The 26,326-nt window shown below is 55.2% G+C and overlaps 1 protein-coding gene across 1 annotated transcript; it reads left to right on the top strand.

Annotated features, from left to right (window-relative positions):
• C47H6orf118 (chromosome 47 C6orf118 homolog) lies at positions 1-24,221 on the top strand. Its single transcript, XM_078877146.1, has 12 exons — positions 1-296; positions 3,702-3,922; positions 4,261-4,325; positions 8,741-8,863; positions 14,863-14,922; positions 17,667-17,785; positions 18,179-18,246; positions 19,219-19,403; positions 20,888-20,941; positions 22,152-22,213; positions 23,402-23,513; positions 23,917-24,221. Exons 1-11 carry the CDS (start codon positions 1-3, stop codon positions 23,505-23,507), a joined length of 1,359 nt encoding a protein of 452 aa, XP_078733272.1. The 3' UTR covers positions 23,508-23,513; positions 23,917-24,221.
• The last annotated feature ends 2,105 nt before the right edge of the window (positions 24,222-26,326 follow it).

Below are 26,326 nucleotides of genomic sequence, written 5' to 3'. Positions count from 1 at the left end.
ATGGGGCCCGCGGGCCGCGCGTCCCTGCGGCGTCTCCTGGATCGCACGGAGGCCGCGCACCGCGCCGAGGTGGCCACCTTCACCCGGGGCCACCTCAACCCCGACCGCGTGCTCCGCGCGGCCCCGCCCGGGGCGGCCCCTGCCCGCCTCGCCTGGGCCTCGGCCCGGCCCGCGGCGGCCCCGCGCTCCCGTGGGGCCCTCGGGGTCCGCGGGGAGCAAGAGGCTCGCGTGGCAGCGATGACCGAGCGGCTGGCGTCTCTCACTCTGGGCGCGGGGGCCATGCGTGGCCCCACTCGGTAGGAGGTGGCAGGGGGGGTGGGGGGCGCGACTGTCGTCCACTCTGCCCCAGGCTCGATCCGCTGCTGGATTACGGCCTCCCTGCTCCCCTCCCCCCACGCCCGTGGGAGTCGCGGTGGTGGTTGTGGCCACGCTGGGTGCTGTGTGTGGTGGTGGTGGTTGTTGTGGCCACGCTGGGTGCTGTGTGTGGTGGTGGTGGTTGTTGTTGTGGCCACGCTGGGTGCTGTGTGTGGTGGTGGTGGTGGTTGTTGTGGCCACGCTGGGTGCTGTGTGTGGTGGTGGTTGTTGTTGTGGCCACGCTGGGTGCTGTGTGTGGTGGTGGTGGTGGTGGTTGTTGTGGCCACGCTGGGTGCTGTGTGTGGTGGTGGTGGTTGTTGTTGTGGCCACGCTGGGTGCTGTGCGTGGTGGTTGTTGTTGTTGTGGCCACGCTGGGTGCTGTGCGTGGTGGTGGTTGTTGTTGTGGCCACGCTGGGTGCTGTGCGTGGTGGTGGTTGTTGTTGTGGCCACGCTGGGTGCTGTGTGTGGTGGTGGTGGTTGTTGTTGTGGCCACGCTGGGTGCTGTGTGTGGTGGTGGTGGTTGTTGTTGTGGCCACGCTGGGTGCTGTGCGTGGTGGTGGTGGTTGTTGTTGTGGCCACGCTGGGTGCTGTGTGTGTGGTGGTGGTGGTGGTTGTTGTGGCCACGCTGGGTGCTGTGTGTGTGGTGGTGGTGGTTGTTGTTGTGGCCACGCTGGGTGCTGTGCGTGGTGGTGGTGGTGGTGGTTGTTGTGGCCACGCTGGGTGCTGTGTGTGTGGTGGTGGTGGTGGTTGTTGTTGTGGCCACGCTGGGTGCTGTGTGTGTGGTGGTGGTGGTGGTGGTTGTTGTGGCCACGCTGGGTGCTGTGTTTGGTGGTGGTGGTTGTTGTTGTGGCCACGCTGGGTGCTGTGCGTGGTGGTGGTGGTGGTTGTTGTGGCCACGCTGGGTGCTGTGTGTGGTGGTGGTGGTTGTTGTGGCCACGCTGGGTGCTGTGTGTGGTGGTGGTTGTTGTTGTGGCCACGCTGGGTGCTGTGTGTGGTGGTGGCGGTTGTTGTTGTGGCCACGCTGGGTGCTGTGCGTGGTGGTGGTGGTGGTTGTTGTGGCCACGCTGGGTGCTGTGTGTGGTGGTGGTGGTTGTTGTGGCCACGCTGGGTGCTGTGCGTGGTGGTGGTGGTGGTTGTTGTGGCCACGCTGGGTGCTGTGTGTGGTGGTGGCGGTTGTTGTTGTGGCCACGCTGGGTGCTGTGCGTGGTGGTGGTGGTTGTTGTTGTGGCCACGCTGGGTGCTGTGTGTGGTGGTGGTTGTTGTTGTGGCCACGCTGGGTGCTGTGTGTGGTGGTGGTGGTGGTTGTTGTTGTGGCCACGCTGGGTGCTGTGCGTGGTGGTGGTGGTGGTTGTTGTTGGCTCGATGCTCCACCAGGTGGTGCTCTGGCTACACGGGCGATAAACAATCCGAGTGCCCGACTGAGTCGACAAAAATGTATCCATATTGAGTTTAATGGAAGGTTTTTACCCTTTAAACTGGTACAAAACTGACACCTTTATTCAAGGCATCATGTTTGCAATGACCACAACACAAGTAGTCAATAAAGCAAACAAAAAGAAGCAACTCTGATAAGGATAATAATATGCACTGTCCTTGAAGTTGATTGGCCCACACCCGAGACGGCTGTCAGTTTTGTACCAGTTTAAAGGGTAAAAACCTTCCATTATATTTTGCCACTGGTAAAAGAGATCTCATAGTGTAAATGTTTACCCCGAACTCTCAATACTCTGATATTGCACTGTTTTTGAGTTGTACGCCTTCTGGTGTTATCTGGCCCTACACCAATGGGGACTAGGCTCTAAAGAAAGCCGTCTCGGGTGTGGGCCAATCAACTTCAAGGACAGTGCATATTATTATCCTTATCAGAGTTGCTTCTTTTTGTTTGCTTTATTGACTACTTGTGTTGTGGTCATTGCAAACATGATGCCTTGAATAAAGGTGTCAGTTTTGTACCAGTTTAAAGGGTAAAAACCTTCCATTATATTTTGCCACTGGTAAAAGAGATCTCATAGTGCATATTGAGTTTGTGAGGACTCTGTCAGGATCGCTTTTTTTTTAATTTTAAGATGTTTTCAGCCAATTAATGAGTTGTTTATACAAATAGGAGGAAAATTCGGAGCACCCGTAGAAACCCCACAGAGAAAAGTGCTATTCCAATCATAATAAAACAAATTCTTACAGTTAATTTTTTTACCAAGTAAGGCCCACTGAGCTATGTAGCTCTTTTCCAGAAGCGATCTGGCCACAAATGATAGCTCCGCGAAGCGGCTTACCATGTGGGCATTTATAGCAGCCAAATATTTTAAACGCGTGACGTTCATTATAAATGTGGAGGTATAAAACCGGAGGACCCGGAGAAAAATCCACGCGACTACGGGGAGAGAGAGACCGGTAACTCCAAATCTCCAGCAGGCGTCAGGGTCTGAATAGAACCCACGACCTCCTGCATACGAGGCGAGGTAGTTGACATCTCCTAGCCACCGTGATGATGATGAGAGAGACACGCAAACTCCAAATATACAGCAGCAGGCGTCAGGGTCGGGATCGAACCCACGACCTCCTGTATACGAGGCGAGGTAGTTGACATCTCCTAGCCATCGTGATGATGATGAGAGAGACACGCAAACTCCAAATATACAGCAGCAGGCGTCAGGGTCGGGATCGAACCCACGACCTCCTGTATACGAGGCGAGGTAGTTGACATCTCCTAGCCACCGTGATGATGATGAGAGAGACACATAAACTCCAAATATACAGCAGCCAGGCGAGGTAGTTGACATCTCCTAGCCACTGCGGTGCCCTACGATGGTGGCACTGCCCGGGAGCGATTCGCTCTTTTCCAGGATTGTCCCTGCTTGCTGATGATGTTTGTAGAGTTCCAGTGGCACTTGAAGAAGAAGGGATCTCGTAGCTAGCTCTGTGCTATTCGCTTCCGTGGGCCACGAACACACAAAGGGTTGCACTGTTCCAAATATTTGTTCCATATTTTATTGCATCCTCTCCCAACCCCCCCCCCCCCACCACAATTTTTCCCGATCGTGGTGTTGGCGCCCCGCTTTCAGACAACGAATCAATTTGGATGACTCGGTGTTCGAGAAGTGCCCGCAAAAGCGGATGTCACAGAGCTAGCTCCTGAGATGCCTCGTTGAAGTGGCCTCTGGCTTCATGTGGGAGGAAAGCGGGGCAACACCCACCCGGCCTACGCGGGTGTAACACTTAACGCTCCGCACAGATGGATTTAAGAATGCGATCTCATTGGAGCCACGTAGCGGCAGGCCCACAGCGCCTGGCGTCTCCACAGTCGTCTCCCGTCCAGGTGCGAGCCAGGCGCCACTCTCTGCCCACAGAGTCCGCGCTGAGAACGGCCCGCCTGCGTCGCCCGTGGTCGACCCCGGCCAGGAGACGGCCGAGTCAGCCGACCGATGGAGGTCCGGCGGCCGCGGTGGCCTCGAGGGGGCCCGAGGAGGGGGGGCCCCAGGGGGGGGCCCACCCCCCGAGTTGGTGCTGGGCGGGGTGACGTGGCGGGATCGGTACCGCTCCCTGCGGAAGGTTGACACCAATCTGTTCGGTAACCACCAACCCCCACCACCACAACCACCCCTGATTAGCACGGTTCACTACGTATGGTGCGAAAGAAGTTCAACATGCGTACGGCACATACCCCCTGCCTCCTCTGCCCGACCCCTCAAATGACCCCAGCGATTCGGGGGCAATGATGAGCGTAAACAGTAAAGTCATCTCTCAAAAGCAGAGCTGGAGGCACGTTCCAAAAGTCATGTCGAATTGCAATTTAATATTCCTGTTCAAAACGCATCAACCCGGCGACACGCTCGAGACGGGGACTCACGTCGCAAGGGTCGGAGGTCGCCACGAATGTGCCCATGCTGACCGCCCCTCGCTCCACAGGCGCCAGTGGACGTGCGGTGGGGGCCAGGCCGGGTGCCGGACGGCGCGGGGCGCGACCCCTTGGGGTAAGGCCCCTGACTTCCCCGTTCATCTCTTCGCGGCTCCTGGCTCCCTCCCGTCTCATGATGAAACCGTCGCTGTCAACCCATCACGGTGTACCCCGTATTCTTGTACAGGGACATTGAGTTTTCAGGTCCGTACGGCGTACAGCCGTTTCAATACGGACACGTTTTTTTCGTCTATTTGTGTTTATCCCTCGTGATGGGGACTTTGTGGGATGAACGTTGAGATGTACAAGGGGCACGGGGTGACCAACAAGGTCTGAACTGGTCTGTAACAAGTTAGGCAGCACTGATAAGGTGTTGCCAGGTATGCGAAACGTCTCGGCAGCGATCCGCGTGCCAGTGGGGGAGCGATTCATAATTATTTGCTCGTGAGTGCTTTGTGGGGATGCTTTTTGTTGTTAACGTAGCAACATTTGAACCGAGATTGAGATCGATTATTTTTTGTTTTAGTAAGACGGGGAAAGCCGGGAGAACCCGGAGGAAGTGTGTGAGAGAGAGAGAACATATAAACTCGTAGGTTTTTTTCGGTAAAGTCACGTAGGTAAAAATAAAAATAAATAATAATTAATAAAATGATAAAAATAACCATAGAAATAAAATAATAAATCACGACGTTTCGGGGGCAACACAAGCGCCCGTCATCAGGTGGGGCAACCACAGCACAAAACAAACGAAAAAACCTAAGAGTTTGAATCCTTGCAGTCACGCAAGCTTCAAGTCTAGAACATACAAACGCCACGCAGTGGCCCCACTGCAACGCCACTCTGCACACACGCTAGGGGAGCGGGGATGAGCACGTGGGTAACATACAGATCGACGCAGAGTCCGTCGGAGGCACCGATGGCTTCGGCTGAGAGAGAACGACAGAAAGCCAGGACTACTGGAGCAGAGAGCACGTGGAGGGGAGTTGGGTGAGACGAGAGGGAGAGGTAGGAGAGTGCGTGGAGGGGAGTAGAGTGAGACGAGAGGGAGAGGTAGGAGAGTGCGTGGAGGGGAGTAGAGTGAGACGAGAGGGAGAGGTAGGAGAGTGCGTGGAGGGGAGTAGAGTGAGATGAGAGGGAGAGGTAGGAGAGTGCGTGGAGGGGAGTAGAGTGAGACGAGAGGGGAGAGGTAGGAGAGTGCGTGGAGGGGAGTGGAGTGAGATGAGAGGGGAGACGTAGGAGAGTGCGTGGAGGGGAGTGGAGTGAGATGAGAGGGGAGAGGTAGGAGAGTGCGTGGAGGGGAGTAGAGTGAGATGAGAGGGGAGAGGTAGGAGAGTGCGTGGAGGGGAGTGGAGTGAGATGAGAGGGGAGACGTAGGAGAGTGCGTGGAGGGGAGTGGAGTGAGATGAGAGGGGAGACGTAGGAGAGTGCGTGGAGGGGAGTAGAGTGAGATGAGAGGGGAGACGTAGGAGAGTGCGTGGAGGGGAGTGGAGTGAGATGAGAGGGGAGAGGTAGGAGAGTGCGTGGAGGGGAGTGGAGTGAGATGAGAGGGGAGAGGTAGGAGAGTGCGTGGAGGGGAGTGGAGTGAGATGAGAGGGGAGACGTAGGAGAGTGCGTGGAGGGGAGTGGAGTGAGATGAGAGGGGAGAGGTAGGAGAGTGCGTGGAGGGGAGTAGAGTGAGATGAGAGGGGAGACGTAGGAGAGTGCGTGGAGGGGAGTGGAGTGAGATGAGAGGGGAGAGGAAGGAGAGTGCGTGGAGGGGAGTAGAGTGAGATGAGAGGGGAGAGGTAGGAGAGTGCGTGGAGGGGAGTAGAGTGAGATGAGAGGGGAGAGGTAGGAGAGTGCGTGGAAGGGAGTAGAGTGAGATGAGAGGGGAGAGGTAGGAGAGTGCGTGGAGGGGAGTAGAGTGAGATGAGAGGGGAGAGGCAGGAGAGTGCGTGGAGGGGAGTGGAGTGAGATGAGAGGGGAGAGGTAGGAAAGTGCGTGGAGGGGATAGGAGTGAGATGAGAGGGGAGAGGTAGGAGAGTGCGTGGAGGGGAGTAGAGTGAGATGAGAGGGGAGAGGCAGGAGAGTGCGTGGAAGGGAGTAGAGTGAGATGAGAGGGGAGAGGTAGGAGAGTGCGTGGAGGGGAGTAGAGTGAGATGAGAGGGGAGAGGTAGGAGAGTGCGTGGAGGGGAGTAGAGTGAGATGAGAGGGGAGAGGTAGGAGAGTGCGTGGAGGGGAGTAGAGTGAGATGAGAGGGGAGAGGAAGGAGAGTGCGTGGAGGGGAGTAGAGTGAGATGAGAGGGGAGAGGTAGGAGAGTGCGTGGAGGGGAGTAGAGTGAGATGAGAGGGGAGAGGCAGGAGAGTGCGTGGAGGGGAGTGGAGTGAGATGAGAGGGGAGAGGTAGGAGAGTGCGTGGAGGGGAGTGGAGTGAGATGAGAGGGGAGAGGTAGGAGAGTGCGTGGAGGGGAGTAGAGTGAGATGAGAGGGGAGAGGTAGGAGAGTGCGTGGAGGGGAGTAGAGTGAGATGAGAGGGGAGAGGTAGGAGAGTGCGTGGAGGGGAGTAGAGTGAGATGAGAGGGGAGAGGTAGGAGAGTGTGTGGAGGGGAGTAGAGTGAGATGAGAGGGGAGAGGTAGGAGAGTGCGTGGAGGGGAGTAGAGTGAGATGAGAGGGGAGAGGTAGGCGAGTGCGTGGAGGGGAGTAGAGTGAGATGAGAGGGGAGAGGTAGGAGAGTGCGTGGAGGGGAGTAGAGTGAGATGAGAGGGGAGAGGTAGGAGAGTGCGTGGAGGGGAGTAGAGTGAGATGAGAGGGGAGAGGAAGGAGAGTGCGTGGAGGGGAGTAGAGTGAGATGAGAGGGGAGAGGTAGGAGAGTGCGTGGAGGGGAGTAGAGTGAGATGAGAGGGGAGAGGCAGGAGAGTGCGTGGAGGGGAGTGGAGTGAGATGAGAGGGGAGAGGTAGGAGAGTGCGTGGAGGGGAGTGGAGTGAGATGAGAGGGGAGAGGTAGGAGAGTGCGTGGAGGGGAGTAGAGTGAGATGAGAGGGGAGAGGTAGGAGAGTGCGTGGAGGGGAGTAGAGTGAGATGAGAGGGGAGAGGTAGGAGAGTGCGTGGAGGGGAGTAGAGTGAGATGAGAGGGGAGAGGTAGGAGAGTGTGTGGAGGGGAGTAGAGTGAGATGAGAGGGGAGAGGTAGGAGAGTGCGTGGAGGGGAGTAGAGTGAGATGAGAGGGGAGAGGTAGGCGAGTGCGTGGAGGGGAGTAGAGTGAGATGAGAGGGGAGAGGTAGGAGAGTGCGTGGAGGGGAGTAGAGTGAGATGAGAGGGGAGAGGTAGGAGAGTGCGTGGAGGGGAGTAGAGTGAGATGAGAGGGGAGAGGTAGGAGAGTGCGTGTAGGGGAGTAGAGTGAGATGAGAGGGGCGAGGTAGGAGAGTGCGTGGAGGGGAGTAGAGTGAGATGAGAGGGGCGAGGTAGGAGAGTGTGTGGAGGGGAGTAGAGTGAGATGAGAGGGGAGAGGTAGGAGAGTGCGTGGAGGGGAGTAGAGTGAGATGAGAGGGGAGAGGTAGGAGAGTGCGTGGAGGGGAGTAGAGTGAGATGAGAGGGGCGAGGTAGGAGAGTGTGTGGAGGGGAGTAGAGTGAGATGAGAGGGGAGAGGTAGGAGAGGGCGTGGAAGGGAGTAGAGTGAGATGAGAGGGGAGAGGTAGGAGAGTGCGTGGAGGGGAGTAGAGTGAGATGAGAGGGGGAGGTAGGCGAGTGCGTGGAGGGGAGTAGAGTGAGATGAGAGGGGAGAGGTAGGAGAGTGCGTGGAGGGGAGTAGAGTGAGAAGAGAGGGGAGAGGTAGGAGAGTGCGTGGAGGGGAGTAGAGTGAGATGAGAGGGGAGAGGTAGGAGAGTGCGTGGAGGGGAGTAGAGTGAGATGAGAGGGGAGAGGTAGGAGAGCGTGTGGGGGGGGGGGGGGGCGAGTAGAGTGAGGGTGAGAGAGGTGAGCAGAGGCGAGTCCATGGATAATCTTGAATCGGGGGATGGAGTGCGATCTTGAAACTGATTTACGATCAAATCGCGAGCGGAAGAAGGGACCGGAGTCGCTAACACGTGGACCCCTCCTCCCTGAGGTCGCAAACGGGTTTTGATTCCTTACCCGTACCCTGCCGCACCAGGGTTGCAAACGGGTACCCGTATCCTACCCGTACCTGGCTGGGTACGGGTAGGGTACGGGTACGGCCGGGTACGGGTACCCGTTTGGCTGGGTACGGGTAGGATACGGGTATTGGGTACCTGATTGGGACCTCTGGGATGAAGCCATGTTGCAGGCGCGGGTGGGTTGATTCTAGGAACATGAATTGTGAGAAGAGACAAGACGTTGGGAAATGAGTAACAAACGGTGACTCACCAGTGACTCACGGCCTTCCCGTACCCGGCCGCACCAGGGTCGCAAACGGGTAGCCGGGTATCGGGTAGGGTACGGGTATCGGGTACCCGGTTGCGACCTCTGCCTCCTCCTCCTCCTCCCGCGCCCCTACAGGCGACACCGACCGTCGGCGCCACGGCCCGGCCGGGCTGGAGGCGCCTACAGGAGCGGCGGAGCGCCCTGCAGGCGGTGACGCGCCGCTCGACCGCCCTCGGCGACATCATCGGAGACATCGTGGTGAGCAGTCGCCGCCCCTGCAGCTACTTGTTGCACACTCGAAATGAAGGACCGTGGGCAGGTGCTCCAAGTCGAGGGCAAGCACATTGATTGTGGTCAATAGCAACCTTGTGAAGAACAGCACCGTCACTCTGTGTGAAATGCAACAGCACGTGTCACACGCAGCAATTCTCCCGAGTCGCCATTAACCACGTGGCTGGTGTATCCGCGCGGTTCTTCATTAACAGTTTTCTCTTGAACCCAATTCTACTACTGATAAACCATCTTTGTCTTTGACAATCACATTTGCACATCACTATTGGAATATTCCTTTAATCCGAAGCTGTATGTCTATCTATACCATCCACTTATATCGGTATCTTACACCCATTATATGTACTGTATGTGTGCAGTATACGTACTGTATGTCACCATTGTACAGCTTACTACTTCACATGTGTTCTATTCCCAATAACATTGCAAGTAGTCATACTCTGGGTGCATGGGCAGGGTTATAGACTAAACAGTATTAGAGTTAGAGAATTACAATGACAGTAGGTAATTGCAGTGCGTCATACCCTTTACAATGCACAGTGCTAAAACGCCTCTAATTGCATATATCACAAACAATTCAAAGCCAAGCTTGGAGTCTAGAACAAGTCTAGAACATTTATATGACGATCAAAAACAACCTTTGGATCCTTTACATGTAAAATGCACCAGCACGTGTCACACACAGCAATTATTCCGAGACGCCATTAACCATGTGACTGGTGTCCAAGTGCGGTTATTCAATAACCCTGCCAGCCACCTACAGGCCCGACTCAGTCATCACATGCTGCTGTACACACATGCATTGATGCACTGCACAGCACATCAGGACCTTCACAGAACCACACTTTACTCCCTTGATGCACAAGGACATAATTAAAAGAGTGATCCATTCCTAATGTGCCACATACTACTGTCAGCAGATACCCCTATAGCTACTACTGTCAACACAGTGGCCCCTATAGCTACTACTGTCAACATAGTCACGCCTATAGCTACTACTGTCAACACAGTCACCCCTATAGCTACTACTGTCAACATAGTCACGCCTATAGCTACTACTGTCAACACAGTCACCCCTATAGCTACTACTGTCAACACAGTCACCCCTATAGCTACTACTGTCAACACAGTCACCCCTATAGCTACTACTGTCAACACAGTCGCCCCTATAGCTACTACTGTCAACATAGTCACGCCTATAGCTACTACTGTCAACACAGTCACCCCTATAGCTACTACTGTCAACACAGTCACCCCTATAGCTACTACTGTCAACATAGTCACGCCTATAGCTACTACTGTCAACACAGTCACCCCTATAGCTACTACTGTCAACACAGTCGCCCCTATAGCTACTACTGTCAACACAGTCACCCCTATAGCTACTACTGTCAACACAGTCACCCCTATAGCTACTACTGTCAACACAGTCACCCCTATAGCTACTACTGTCAACACAGTCACCCCTATAGCTACTACTGTCAACACAGTCACCCCTATAGCTACTACTGTCAACACAGTCACCCCTATAGCTACTACTGTCAACACAGTCACCCCTATAGCTACTACTGTCAACACAGTCACCCCTATAGCTACTACTGTCAACACAGTCACCCCTATAGCTACTACTGTCAACAGTCACCCCTATAGCTACTACTGTCAACACAGTCACCCCTATAGCTACTACTGTCAACACAGTCACCCCTATAGCTACTACTGTCAGCACAGTCGCCCCTATAGCTACTATTATCAACATAGTCACCCCTATAGCTACTACTGTCAACACAGTCACCCCTATAGCTACTACTGTCAACACAGTCACCCCTATAGCTACTACTGTCAACACAGTCACCCCTATAGCTACTACTGTCAACACAGTCACCCCTATAGCTACTACTGTCAACACAGTCACCCCTATAGCTACTACTGTCAACACAGTCACCCCTATAGCTACTACTGTCAACACAGTCACCCCTATAGCTACTACTGTCAACACAGTCACCCCTATAGCTACTACTGTCAACACAGTCACCCCTATAGCTACTACTGTCAACACAGTCACCCCTATAGCTACTACTGTCAACACAGTCACCCCTATAGCTACTACTGTCAACACAGTCACCCCTATAGCTACTACTGTCAACAAAGTCACCCCTATAGCTACTACTGTCAACACAGTCACCCCTATAGCTACTACTGTCAACACAGTCACCCCTATAGCTACTACTGTCAACACAGTCACCCCTATAGCTACTACTGTCAACACAGTCACCCCTATAGCTACTACTGTCAACAGTCACCCCTATAGCTACTACTGTCAACACAGTCACCCCTATAGCTACTACTGTCAACACAGTCACCCCTATAGCTACTACTGTCAGCACAGTCGCCCCTATAGCTACTATTATCAACATAGTCACCCCTATAGCTACTACTGTCAACACAGTCACCCCTATAGCTACTACTGTCAACACAGTCACCCCTATAGCTACTACTGTCAACACAGTCACCCCTATAGCTACTACTGTCAACACAGTCACCCCTATAGCTACTACTGTCAACACAGTCACCCCTATAGCTACTACTGTCAACACAGTCACCCCTATAGCTACTACTGTCAACACAGTCACCCCTATAGCTACTACTGTCAACACAGTCACCCCTATAGCTACTACTGTCAACACAGTCACCCCTATAGCTACTACTGTCAACACAGTCACCCCTATAGCTACTACTGTCAACACAGTCACCCCTATAGCTACTACTGTCAACACAGTCACCCCTATAGCTACTACTGTCAACAAAGTCACCCCTATAGCTACTACTGTCAACACAGTCACCCCTATAGCTACTACTGTCAACACAGTCACCCCTATAGCTACTACTGTCAACACAGTCACCCCTATAGCTACTACTGTCAACACAGTCACCCCTATAGCTACTACTGTTAACACAGTCACCCCTATAGCTACTACTGTCAACACAGTCACCCCTATAGCTACTACTGTCAACACAGTCACCCCTATAGCTACTACTGTCAACACAGTCACCCCTATAGCTACTACTGTCAACACAGTCACCCCTATAGTTACTACTGTCAACACAGTCACCCCTATAGCTACTACTGTCAGCACAGTCGCCCCTATAGCTACTACTGTCAACATAGTCACCCCTATAGCTACTACTATCAACACAGTCACCCCTATAGCTACTACTGTCAACACAGTCGCCCCTATAGCTACTACTGTCAACACAGTCACCCCTATAGCTACTACTGTCAACACAGTCACCCCTATAGCTACTACTGTCAACACAGTCACCCCTATAGCTACTACTGTCAACACAGTCACCCCTATAGCTACTACTGTCAACACAGTCACCCCTATAGCTACTACTGTCAACAAAGTCACCCCTATAGCTACTACTGTCAACAGTCACCCCTATAGCTACTACTGTCAACACAGTCACCCCTATAGCTACTACTGTCAACACAGTCACCCCTATAGCTACTACTGTCAACACAGTCACCCCTATAGCTACTACTGTCAACACAGTCACCCCTATAGCTACTACTGTCAACACTGTCTCCCCTATAGCTACTACTGTCAACACAGTCACCCCTATAGCTACTACTGTCAACACAGTCACCCCTATAGCTACTACTGTCAACACTGTCTCCCCTATAGCTACTACTGTCAACACAGACACCCCTACAGCTACTACTGTCAACACAGTCACCCCTATAGCTACTACTGTCAACAGACACCCCTACAGCTACTAATGTCAACACAGTCACCCCTATAGCTACTACTGTCAACACTGTCACCCCTATAGCTACTACTGTCAACACAGTCACCCCTATAGCTACTACTGTCAACACAGTCACCCCTATAGCTACTACTGTCAACACAGTCACCCCTATAGCTACTACTGTCAACACAGTCACCCCTATAGCTACTACTGTCAACACAGTCACCCCTATAGCTACTACTGTCAACACAGTCACCCCTATAGCTACTACTGTCACACAGTCACCCCTATAGCTACTACTGTCAACACAGTCACCCCTATAGCTACTACTGTCAACACAGTCACCCCTATGGCTACTACTGTCAACACTGTCTCCCCTATAGCTACTACTGTCAACAGTCACCCCTATAGCTACTACTGTCAACACAGTCACCCCTATAGCTACTACTGTCAACACAGTCTCCCCTATAGCTACTACTGTCAACCCAGTCACCCCTATAGCTACTACTGTCAACACAGTGGCCCCTATAGCTACTACTGTCAACACAGTGACCCCTATAGCTACTACTGTCAACACAGTCACCCCTATAGCTACTACTGTCAACACAGTCACCCCTATAGCTACTACTGTCAACACAGTCACCCCTATAGCTACTACTGTCAACACAGTCACCCCTATAGCTACTACTGTCAACACAGTCTCCCCTATAGCTACTACTGTCAACCCAGTCACCCCTATAGCTACTACTGTCAACACAGTCTCCCCTATAGCTACTACTGTCAACCCAGTCACCCCTATAGCTACTACTGTCAACACAGTGGCCCCTATAGCTACTACTGTCAACACAGTGACCCCTATAGCTACTACTGTCAACACAGTCACCCCTATAGCTACTACTGTCAACACAGTCACCCCTATAGCTACTACTGTCAACACAGTGACCCCTATAGCTACTACTGTCAACCCAGTCACCCCTATAGCTACTACTGTCAACACAGTGACCCCTATAGCTACTACTGTCAACACAGTCACCCCTATAGCTACTACTGTCAACACAGTCACCCCTATAGCTACTACTGTCAACACAGTCACCCCTATAGCTACTACTGTCAACACTGTCACCCCTATAGCTACTACTGTCAACACAGTGACCCCTATAGCTACTACTGTCAGCACAGTACCGTGCCGGCATTCATAGGTGCTCGCTAACAGCACTTGCCCCTCCAGTCTGTTAAGGCTACACGGGAGATCTGTTTTTTGTGCGTGTGTCACTGTCTGTGTGTGTCTGCGTGTGTGTCACTGTGTGTCTGTCTGTGTATGTGTCACTGTGTCTGTGTGCCTGTGTGACTGTCTGTGTGTGTGTCTCTGTGTCTGTGTGTGTCTGCGTGTGTGTCACTGTGTGTGTGTCTGCGTGTGTCACTGTCTGTGTGTCTGCGTGTTTGTCACTGTATATGTGTGTGTCTGTGTGTGTCACTGTGTGTGTGTGTCACTTTGTGTCACTGTGTGTGTCAGTGTGTGTCACTGTGTGTGTGTGTCTGTGTGTGTCACTGTGTGTGTGTCACTGTGTATGTGTCACAGTGTATGTCTGTGTGTCACTGTGTGTGTCACTGTGTGTGTCACTGTCTGTGTGTGTCACTGTCTGTCTGTGTGTCACTTTGTGTCACTGTGTGTGTCTGTGTGTCACTGTGTGTGTATCACTGTGTGTGTCACTGTGTGTATCACTGTGTGTGTCACTGTCTGTGTGTGTCACTGTCTGTCTGTGTGTGTGTTACTTTGTGTCACTGTGTGTGTCTGTGTGTGTCACTGTCTGTGTGTGTCACTGTGTGTGTGTCACTGTCTGTCTGTGTCACTTTGTGTCACTGTGTGTGTCTGTGTGTCACTGTCTGTGCGTGTCACTGTGCGTGTGTCACCGTGTGTGTGTCACTGTCTGTCTGTGTCACTTTGTGTCACTGTGTGTGTCTGTGTGTCACTGTCTGTGCGTGTCACTGTGCGTGTGTCACTGTGTGTGTGTCACTGTCTGTCTGTGTCACTGTGTGTCACTGTGTGTGTCTGTGTGTCACTGTCTGTGCGTGTCACTGTGCGTGTGTCACCGTGTGTGTGATCGTGCTGCGTGCGCGTCAGTGCTCGTTACGGGAGCCGTGGGCCGTGCCCCCCCCCCCCCAGGGTTCCACTCATCCCGCCCCCCCCGACTACCCCCCCCCCCCACCCCCCACAGAGAGAATACGATGAGTACCTCGCGGTGCTGATGGACGCGCATCAAGGCGTCGACTACGAGGTGGGTAGAAGGCACAGGCGCAGACCGGCAAGTGCTCACTCGCACCGCCCCCCCCCGAAGGAACTAGAGGGGTATTTGGTCTACTCTTCCACTCGTCCACGCTGGTCAGACAGCTCGGAAGAGGTCGGGGCTTAGCTGCGGGTGGCACCCATTGTGTACGAACTGCTGGGCGGGCAGAGGCGGTGCGGGTGGGAGAGTTGGGGGCTGGAGATGAACTTCAGGAACTCCTCTGGTTTGACTCCCGACGAGATGAAGCCAGAGGTCACGTGCAGAAGGCTTCGTGTGGGAGGCATCGCAGAGAGGACCCTGTGATATACGCTTGCGCGGGCTCCGCTCTCTGTCGCGACGAGTCATCGAGAGAGTTACGAGGTCTCATGACGGGCAAACGACGCAATAGAAAATGTAGAACAAATCATTCGGTATTCTTAGGTTTTTTCGGTAAAGTCACGTAGGTAAAACATTAAAATTAATAGGTTCCACCTGAAGACGGAAGCTTGTGTTGCCTCCGAAACGTCGTGATTTTTATTTTACTTTTATTAATTTTAATGTTTTACCTACGTGACTTTACCGAAACAACCTAAGAATATGAATCCTTGCAGTCACGAAAGCTTCAAATCTAGAACAAATCATTCGGAGCATTGCGACCCTGCGTGTTTGGAGAGCAGCCCACGGATGCACGTGTCACAGAGCTACCTCCGAGAGCCCTTGTTCAACTGACACTGGGTTCATGTGGAAGAGCGCAGAGAGGACCCGGATGTCAGAACTAGCTCTGTCATATCCACTTCCGTGGGCTGCGTTCTCTAACAACACGCAAGCGGTCCCGGCCATCGGACAGGAAAATAAAAACACTGGAACGGGGTCTCTCTGGATTTTTTATTTTAAGTAACAAGTGTGACCACATCGCCACCTGGTGGAGGCGGATGAACACGACGTCTTAGTCGCATGCCTGTTCAGGCTGTCAGAGGCGCGCCGTCGTGGCAAGATGATAATGATCTCACCCGGTACGCAGGAGGTCGTGGGTTCGATCCTGATCCTGACGCCTGCTGCTATATTTGGAGTTTGCGGTGCCTCTCTCTGTGGCCGCGTGGATTTTTCTCCGGGTCATCCGGTTTTTCCCTCCGCATTTAGAATCGGCATCACGCGTTTTGAGCGTTTGCCTGCTACACACGACATGGGCGCTCATTTTGTGGCCAGGTCGCTTCTGAAGAAACAGCTGCATAGCTCAGTGAGCCTTACCTGGTGAAATAAAAATAGTTTGTTGATTAACCGCGACTAACCCAACCAATAATAGGCGCGGCATATTCTCAGATTAACACGATCCATTGTAACTTATCTGACTACGTTAACCCCCCGCTGGCCTTCGCAGGTGATAGGCTCAAAGTGATGCCATCACTTCTAGATTTGAAGCTTTCGTGACTGCAAGGATTCATATTCTTAGTTTTTTTCGGTAAAGTCACGTAGGTATAAAATTAAAATTAATAAAAGTAAAATAAATAAAAAAATCACGTTTCGGAAGCAAAACAAGCTTCCGTCTTCAGGTGGAACCGTCACAGCACGATAGCTGTATCAAGTGAGAGAAATTCCTAGAAAACCGTCCTTGTATATATACTGGTTGAGGGTGGGAGGAGCCAAGGCAGGCCCCTGGATATTATTATTTTTATTGTGAAGTTGTTGCGGCTGAAGCCGCTGCTAAGAATGAGACTTTGTTGTGTAGACTGGGTGAACTGGGAGGTTCCAAGAGTTGTTCAGGTGCGGCTGCTGCGAATGGGACTGAGCCTTTGTTATGTAGATGAAACAGCCCTTTGCTACGTTGCTGGGATTAATTCTAGATTTGCCAAATATGTGTGGTAAAACTTTTTTTATTTTATTTTTATGAATTTACATTTTTTACCTACGTGACTTTACCGAAAAAAAACTAAGAATATGATGCCATCACCTTTACTCCCCTGTGTGAGAGCAAAGCAGGGAGACTTCTTGACAATTCTGGCTGTCGCCTGACGACGTTGGTTGTTATCATCAGCAGCGACACGTCACAGTGCTCGCATTGTAAATGTTGTGGGTTTACTCTCCAACACGCCGGTGTGCTGAACTAGTAACTACTTGCCACGTTTTATTTACGCGACAAACCTTACTACTACTTCGCTATGTCGGGTGGTGGGTTAACGACACGTTGATATTTCAGCGATATAACCCAAAAACCTTTATTGTGAATGTTGTTGGTCGCGAAAGCGTGCTACTACTACGCGCTAAACTGAGCTGTAGATGATGACAACAGCCACCACCGACACCGCCACATCTCCAGGGGACACAGGCGACCTGCATCACGTACCACAGCGAGTCCTCGCTCCACGCGGTCGTCGCAGTAGTCGGCGCCTTCATCAGAAGCGCCGCGTTCAGCGAAGACGAGTTCCCCCGTGATGCCGTTTGGCCAACGCCGGTTTAAACCCGCGTGGTATTATTTTATTTTCGTGCCACGGGAGGAGGAAACCCCGCTCAAGACCCAGCCGGGCAGAACTCGGGAATCGAACCCGTGAGGTTGCACCTCGCGACCTCGTGGGGCCAGCGCCGTTCCCCCCCCCCCGCCGCCGCTGTTCAACTTTGCCTCCCGTGGCGGCCAAATGATGATTGCCGTTCGTAATTATTCGTAAGAATACTGCCGAGAGTGATAACGCACGGACGGGGGGATTTTTAGACGGCAACTCTCTCCTGCCTCTCGCCGACCCCCCCCCCCCCCCCCCCCACAGGCTCTCGTGGCTCAGCTGCGCTGCGTCGGCGAGGGGCGAGACGCGGAGTTGCGGGGGGCCGAGCGGGAGCTGTGGGACCTCGAGGCGCAGGCCAAGGCCGCGCTGACGCGGAACGAGCGGTGGGAGAGACGCGGCGAGGGGTGGGGGGCTCCGTGTGTGGGTGGGGGGCTGCGTGTGCGTCGGGGGCTCCGTGTGTGTGGGGTGGTGATGGGAGTTCTGAGTTCTTCCTGGGGGTATCAACCACGTGCCATCATCATCACGGGCATCATCACTTTCATCGTCATCATCATCACTGTCATCGTCATAATCATCACTGTCATCGTCATCATCATCACTGTCATCGTAATCATCATCACTGTCATCATCACTGTCATCGTCATCATCATCACTGTCATCGTCGTCATCATTTTCTGTCATTGTCATCATCGCCCCTGGTCATGCAGATGAGGTCACGGTGACCCCACGCTTGTGACCCCCCCCCCCGACCCCCCCCCCCTTCCCTTGTGCCACAGACTTCGCGCTCAGCTGCGGGAACAGGAGCGGGAGCCAGCCACTGCGGAGACTCCGGTTCTCATCCCGGGTCAGTGGCGGCCGCTCGTCTGTGTGTGTGTACACGCACAGTAGCGTGCGTGCCCCCCGTGTGTGTGTGCACCCCGTGTGTGTGTGCGTGCACACAATGTGTACGTACGCTCTACATACACATTGTGTGTGGGCAGCATGGTCGGCCCAGTGGTGTTGTTACTCGTGCCTCGCGGCGAGAAGCGCCTGGGTTCGATGCCCGACTCGTTCTGTGTGGGGGTTGTTTCTTCTCTCGCCTGTTCTGCATGGGGTTCCTCTGGGTTCTACAGTTTACTCCCACGGCTAAACGCACACACACAGGCACACGCACACACACGCACACACACACACACGCACGCACACACACACACACGCACACGCACACACATGCACGCACGCACGCACACACACACATGCACACACGCACACACACATTCACGCACACGCACGCACACGCACACGCACGCACACGCACGCACACACACGCACGCACACATGCACGCACGCACACACACACACGCACACGCACACACACACGCACACACATGCACGCACGCACACACACACACACACGCACACACACACTGTGTCGGGGCAGACACTGCAGGGCGAGCAGGTCAGAGGCCTACTGTTGATGAAGGTGCCGCTGTGCTCGCGCCGGTGAACTTGTTCCGCACCCTAGGTAGCCATCCGTGCTAGTTGGCGGCGCTATCAGCACGGTGACATTGTAGCCGGTATTGCCCAAAACGTTGCGATGCTGTAAAACCACCCGCATGTTGCTCAATTAAGATCACACAGCAGCATCTCCCCCCCCCCTCGTGCAAACGCAAGGCAGGACCCTCTTGAAAAGGAGTCGTGAGACACTTCTGGGTAAAAAGCGCCGTCATAATAGCGACACGAATGGTGCACCGGGCGCCCTCCGCGTGTGGCCGCAGCCTGCGTCGCTCTGCGCACGGGCCGCTGACGAGTTCACCCTCTACCCCCCAAAAAACAGAGCCCCCACCCCCACGGACCCCCGTGCCCCCCGGGACCCCGTCTGCGTCGTGCCGCGTGCGAGCCCTGCACGCGGAGCTGGCGGGCGCGGAGCGGGCGCTGGCCGGCGCGAGGACGCGGCGCCAGCAGCAGCTGGTGCCCCGCACGGAGACTCAGCTCCTGGGGCAGAGAGTGCGCGACATGCGGGTGAGCCAGTGAGCCTGTGAGACACGGGGCCGCGTGGGGCAGTTGTGGAGAGAGAGGGGAGAGTTTCCCACGCCTGGGCAGTGTGCTTCGTGACCGGCTCCGGTTTGACAGCGGAGGTCTCACTGCGAATCAGTCAAGCGGCAATATCTTTTCATCGGTTGCGTAACGCTGTGTGGAAGCTACCTGGTCTGTCGCTCCGCACGAAGCTTCAGGTCTTCTCGGCCAGTCATGCGCTCCCTTCTCTACGCTTGCGAAACGTGGACCCCCCCTAATGGAGCATCTTCGCCGGTTAGAAACATTTAGGCTGGCCTGCCTACGATCCATCCTGGGTTTAACCAGGCTGGATTGTGTGAGGAGCTCACAAATCCTTGAAAACTCTGGACAAAGTCCCATCGGTGAGCTCCTCTGGCAGGCAAGGCTGCGTTGGCTGGGGCATGTAGTCCACATGCCCAGCCACCGCATGCCTAAACAGCTTTTGTTAGGCCGGATAGAGGGGGCTAAACGGGCGCGGCACGGGCTAGAGACAGGAGGACGTGGAGCTGAGTGGACTTGCCGATGACTGGTACCAGCGGTGTCAAGATCGGCCTCTGTGGAGGAGGCTCGTGAAGGACGCTGCTACTGGGCAGTTGGAGGCAGTCGCCCTCCAACAACAACGGAGGGCGGAGGAGCGCCGGGTGGCTAAAGCACAGCAAGTTGGCACAGTAGGGGGCAAAGGTGGTGCGTCAGCCAGTCATCTCGGTCATCTCAGTTAGTCGATCTGGGTCTGCCCCGTGATCTCCTGCCAGCGGGCATTCGACACTTCACGTGGCCTCAACGTGCACATAGCCTGGCACGCTTAGTGGCGAATGGTGGTTGTTGTTATTGTGCGTGTGCGGCACACATGAGGCGAGTGTGAGTGACACCAAAGCTGGTGTCACTCAAATCCAGTGAAATAACGAATGTGATTGTGATGTGATTGTAATGCCACTGTGCTATTGCCGGGGCTTAGCCCACCAACTGTGGTTGGGGCCAAAACCCGGATTGGCTGGCCTAGCCACGCGGCCACCTCCTAGCGTCACTTTATCATCGCTGCTAAACGTCCTGGATTCTGCACCGGCCGCTGGAACTGGGTCGGCGGGTGACGTCGCGACCTTGGGTCTCGTTGTGACCTTGGGTCTCGTCGCGACCTTGGGTCTCGTCGCGACCTTGGGTCTCGACGCGACCTTGGGTCTCGACGTCACCTTGGGTCTCGACGTCACCTTGGGTCTCGACGTGACCTTGGGTCTCGTCGTGACCTTAGGTCTCGTTGTGACCTTGGGTCTCGACGCAACCTTGGGTCTCGACGTCACCTTGGGTCTCGACGTCACCTTGGGTCTCGACGTGACCTTGGGTCTCGTCGTGACCTTGGGTCTCGTTGTGACCTTGGGTCTCGTCGTGACCTTGAGCGAACGGGTTCAAGTGCGTCGTCGTCTGCGTGTCTAAACGGCGCTGTACCTGCGCCGCAGGTGGAGGCGGCCAGACTGGCGCGGTCCACGCAGCGCCTGGACAAATCGGCCGAGGTGAGCTCCGGCGTGCCCACACTTTGCGACCCTTGCGAGTTGGCGTTCTTGGTGGTGACGATTATTCCGCTTGCTTACGCACCAAAGCCTCCATCTCTTCGTGGCTCTTCTTCGGGAGGGTCCTGTCAGATCTCAGCCGTCGGGCGCCTCGCGACCACTTGCCACGCGCTTCCCTAATTGACAAATGTGTGATTTTAGAAAATTTGGCAAACTTTGCCGCGTCTTCTCGAAACGTCGTCGCAAATGATTTCGCGTCCGCTGTAGGTAAAGCTGGCGTGCGAAGTAGTCGTATTTAACGGTTGAAACGCACACCGCTGGCAGCCTGGCGGGTTTGAACCGCGTTCCTCTTTCGACATCAAGCAGCGAACGCTGGGCCGCACCAACGCCCAGCTACAAAAACAAATTGACAAAAAAAAATCGGAGGGCGCACGGGAGGATGCGTCCTTTGCCTTGTGCTCGGGAGGGGGGGGGGGCAGAGGTCATGGCAAGACGGGACAGGCCGTGGTGCGGAAATCCGCAAGGGAATGCGGCAGGGCGAGTGCTGTAGACACGAACGGGCTGCGCTGGGCGGGACGCCGTGTGCAGGGCGAGGGCCGATTGCCCGGCCAGGCAGCTGCGGAGAGCGGTCCCCGCGAGTCTGGCGACCGACGGGAAGAGAGAACCTCCGAGCAGACGGTGGGAGCCCGAGGGCAGAACTTGGTTCTCAACGAGTCTGTAGGTCGCCGCGTGTCTCCGTGTTACTCTCCAGGTCTCTGTGTGAGTCGATGCCAACGAAAATAACAATTGGAGCCATTTTGTCGAATTTGGCAAAAAGGGCCGCGATGGTGGTCCTTAATAAACGACGTCACGGAGCAGTCGAGAAAGGCCCCTGGTCTGTGCATCGCTTTGTAAGTGTGGATCTTGGTGAGTCTGTGGGCGTCTCTGTGAGTTTTGGGTCTCTGTGAGCATCAGAGCAGAGGGTTGGAGACTTGCAGTAGTAGCTGTGGGATCTGGAAGCAGGGGGGGCCACGGTGACTTCTCGATGTACGTGTGCGTTGAACTTCTTTCGCGCCATACGTAGCCAACCGTGCTAATCGGCGGTTGTGGGTGGAAGGCCGGCAAACTACACACGAGGCAGTTCTCAAGACGCGAGTTTTCAATCACGATGTCGAGAGAGGTCGTGGTGGTCACACAGAGCGGTGATCGTGAACTCGCTGCTCTGGCCGCGCAGGAACTGGAGCGGGAACTCCGCCGCATCCTGGCGCGATACAAGATCCCACCAGAAGCACAGGGGTACGATGCCCACACTGCAGACTCACTCACGCGCACGTAGACTCACCCAATACACGCTTAGACTCACCCACTGAACACGTGCACGTAGACTCACCCCAACACTCGCTCACGCGCATGTAGACTCGCCCAACACTCGCTTGCACGTAGCCTCGCTCGCACGTAGACTCACCCAACACTCGCTCGCACGCACGTACGTGGACTCGCCCAACACTCGCACGCACGTGGACTCACCCAACACTCGCACGTGGACTCACCCACTGAACACTTGCACGTAGACTCACCCATCACTCGCACGCACGTGGACTCACCCAACACTCGCACGCACGTAGGCCTGAGTGGGACTCTAACTCACTCGAGCGAGCGAGCGAGTATCATGTTGAATGGATCACGTGGCTAAGCATTCCCATACTAGCGGGTCCTGCCCCATGACCTCCTGCCAGTGTGGCTGCTGCACACACAGGAAGCCTTCAACATTTCACATGCACCTAGCCTGGCACAAGCGCGATGCGGGCATGCCTCGTGGAAAACGTCAGTTGTGAGGTGGCGTAATGGGGAGCACACCGCTGTTAACCTGGCCGACTTCTATTCCCAGCCACTGTGGGTCATGGGCTACCCCTAGGTCAGCTCAGTCTTGAACAGGTACCCAGTGTGAACATCAGCACTGGAGAGACAAAGGCGGCCGGGCGTGGTGCTGGCCGCAACACCCCATCAAGCGCCATTGTAGCAGCACTGGCCCTACACTTCATGGAGGCTATGGGGGGGGTGGATGTCACCACATGTCCAGGTCAAACGTGGACACACGGACAACCCCAGCTGATGCTGACATCACGTACACAAAGGCAAAGATCTCCCACGTAGCCCACAGAACCGGTGGTGGACGTTCCACGTGGCGAGGTCAAAACTGGACGTCCGTGTAACGACCACCGCTGGTTCTCCTGGGCTGTGCCCAGCAGAGGAGCCCCGACTCCTCAATGCTCATGTGAGCTGGATGCCCACTTTTAATTTTGGCCCCGAGAAGAGATTGCGTGAGCGCTGAACAGAGTGGGGGGAGATGTTGCGAGGAATTGCCGCTGCAACTCTTCGCGTGCACCTCCTTCAGAAGTCCGTCGTTAGCCGGTGCGGGTACTGCAGCGACGCGGCGGGTAACGTGGTCGGCGGGTAACGTGGCGTGGTTGCCGTGCGCCGCAGGGAGCTGTGGCGAGCGATTAACGACGGTGCGGGGACTCGGCTTGCGCGCGACGCAGAGCACCCACGTGGGAGCTTGGATCCTCCTCCCACGACGACGAGGCAATAGACCAAAGTGAGTCTCACGTGCGAGGCGTTCTCTCCGATGTTGCAGCGAGCTTGTTTCTTGCGACGTCCGAATTGTTGCGAGGCCCTGGGCGACGATGCTGTTTTGGGCACCACTTTGTTTGGCAGCCTTCGCTTTCTTAATGCGGTCACGGGCGGTGGTGTAACCTCTCTCCTGGTTCCAGGCACATGCTGAACTTCTTTCGCACCGTACGTAGCCAAGCGTGCTCATTGGAGGTGTGGGGGAAGAACTAAACCATTTGCTTTCCTACTTTGCCCCCCCCCCACCCGCACTTCACTTTCAATGCACTGGCCATGAAAATGTTTCTTTGTCAGGAGAGTTTGTTGCTTAGAACCAGAATGAATTCTCCCCTCCAGCCTGAACGAGAACGTTCATGTCACCCGCCTTGCAGGTGGTGATCAGACGTCCTGTTTGGTGCGATGGCAGCGTCACGTCGGACCGGCCGCGTGTCGAACGCCCTCCCGGCCGCGTGTCGAACGCCCTCCCCCCCTCCGAGCGGAAGACTGCTGGGACTTATTGCCACAGCAAGGCTTCTTGTTGTCGCGTGAACGCGGTTTTCTTGAACACGCTTCCGCGCCATGTGTACACCACACCAGCCCAGGTGAACGTGGAGTCCAACTGCTGACTGTCCGCCCACGCCCTGCGCGCACGTGAACTCAAGACGCACGACACAGTGACGCTTAAATGAAACCTATTTATTTTGCCGAATGTCCACAAGTTTTGAAAAAAAAAATCAAATCAACAACTCACCGAGTCTGCGTCATTTACATTCGGAAAGGCGCGAACTCAAAGCAGCCAAGGTCGCCGAGGCCCGGTCACTCTTGGGGGGGCGGGGGAAGCTGGATCCCGAGCAGCGGCAGCAGCCTCTTGCTCCAGTACGGAGCCAGACCCCCAACAGACCCCCAAGCCTCGCGAACGCACCGCCCCTGGCTCGTGGTGGGGACAGCGCTGGGTGGACGCTCCTGCCAATCAGGGGGGCTAAAGCCCTGGGGGGCAGAAGGGCCGCAGGGGCCACAGAGCACCCCCACCCTCCCCTCCTCATCCTGCCGCATGCCGCCAGCTACAAATTACAACGCAAATTCATACCGTGACACGGCCTGTCACACACCGGGTCCCCTTCGCCTCAGGGCTTCCCATTTCTCGTTCGATATTTTCCAGGCAACTGGGGGTAGGTGGCACTTGAGCCAGCCGTAGCCACGGGCAGCCGCCTACCCGGACAGACCCCACCCCCCCCGGCCGAGATTTTATTAAAGCCCCCAACGCTCGGCCCCTTCCCCACCACCCCCCTCCTTTGATGAAACAACTCGGGAGGGGCCTCGACTCGACCTCAACGGCCGAGAGTCCGATTCGCACCCTCGGCCTGTCCCTGCGAGACTCCCCAGGACTACCGCTCTCCCCCAACGCAAAAACCCAACACGCAAAGCGCTACGGTAACGCGACCGCCGGCGCAACACAAGCTGTAGCCGCGGGCGTGAGAATTAACGACGGCATCTGTTTTGCTAACGGCGGTGCACCTCGACAAAGAGACATTTATACAGATAAAGAACTCAGCCCAGCAGACAAAACGTCATGCGCACGTAACCCGTGTTATTTCTCTTGATTACAACAACGGGCACCAGCGTCGCAGAGATACACGGGTGTGTGTGTGTGTCGTGCACTCCGCGTGTGTGTGTGATGTGCACGGTGCCTTGTGCGTGGTGTGGTGCGCTGCGTGTGCACAGTATGGAGCCCTATGTTTACGGAATAGCTACGTGCTCATTGTGGTGTGATGTGGTCATTGCATGGTGCAGCTGTGGGCTTTGCTCAGTGTGGTGTAGCGGTGTGGTGCGCTAAGCGAGTTGGTGTGGTGTGGTCAGTGTGGTGTAGTGGTGCAGCCTATGAAGTGTGGTGGAGCGTTGTGGTGTAGCGGTTTGGTCCGCTCAGCGTGGTTCGCGGTGTGCTCAGCGAGTTGTAGCGGGATGGTGGACTCGGTGAGTTCTAGTGGTGTGGTTAGAGGCGTGGTGCGCTCGGTGTGGTGTAGTGTGCGAGGTATGGAGTGGTGCGCTGTGTGTGGTGTAGTGTTGTGTGCAAGGTATGGAGTGGTGCGCTGTGTGTGGCATTCCCAGTGTGGTGTCGCTGCGTGCTCTAGCGTGCTCTAGCGTGCTCTATGCAGCAGTGTGCAACTGGCCAGCTCACATGCGACGCGTCTCGTGCCTCTGCCAGTGCCGGGTGGTTTCGTATCCCGTGGGTGCGTGGGATCGCACGCACGGCTCTCTCTCCGTGTTACCGGGAGCTGGGTGTGCCGCGGGGGAGTGTGCCGCACTGGAGGGGAGTTGGTGGTGGGAGGGGGTGGGGGGGGAGGGGGGGTGTGCCGCTGGCTGTGCGGTCAGGACGTGGCCTGGGCGGCCGATTTGCGCATTGACTCGAGAGCCTTCTCCCTCAGGGCCCGCTCCAGGTCGTCGAGCCCTCCTGAGTCGTGCCGCCCCCGCCCAGCCTGGACAGCCCAGACAGACTTACACTCACACACCCGCACTCACACTCACACGTACACACACACACACCCGCACTCACACACACACACTCACACACCCGTACTCACACACACTCACACACCCGCACTCACACTCACACATACACACACTCACACACCCACACTCACACCCACACACACGCGCACTCACACACACACCCGCACTCACATACACATACACACTCACACACCCACACTCGCACATACACACACGCGCACTCACACACCCGCACTCACACATACACGCACTCACTCAACCGCAATCTCACAGCCCCACTCTCACTATCAAATA

The sequence above is a fragment of the Lampetra fluviatilis genome, chromosome 47 (genome assembly GCF_964198595.1).
Source record: "Lampetra fluviatilis chromosome 47, kcLamFluv1.1, whole genome shotgun sequence".
In the NCBI taxonomy this organism is placed as follows: Eukaryota; Metazoa; Chordata; class Hyperoartia; order Petromyzontiformes; family Petromyzontidae; genus Lampetra; species Lampetra fluviatilis.
The sequence above is the reverse complement of the archived record's forward strand: the minus strand, read 5'-3'. Positions and strand labels throughout refer to the sequence as shown.

What these genes read in the sequence shown, in the direction of transcription:
- C47H6orf118 (XM_078877146.1), top strand. Translation starts at nt 1, where the DNA reads ATGGGGCCCGCGGGCCGCGCGTCCCTGCGGCGTCTCCTGGATCGCACG. An exon ending in GACTCCGGTTCTCATCCCGG is followed by an intron (nt 18,247 to 19,218) that starts GTCAGTGGCGGC and finishes CCCAAAAAACAG; the next exon opens with AGCCCCCACCCCCACGGACC. An exon ending in GCCTGGACAAATCGGCCGAG is followed by an intron (nt 20,942 to 22,151) that starts GTGAGCTCCGGC and finishes CTGGCCGCGCAG; the next exon opens with GAACTGGAGCGGGAACTCCG.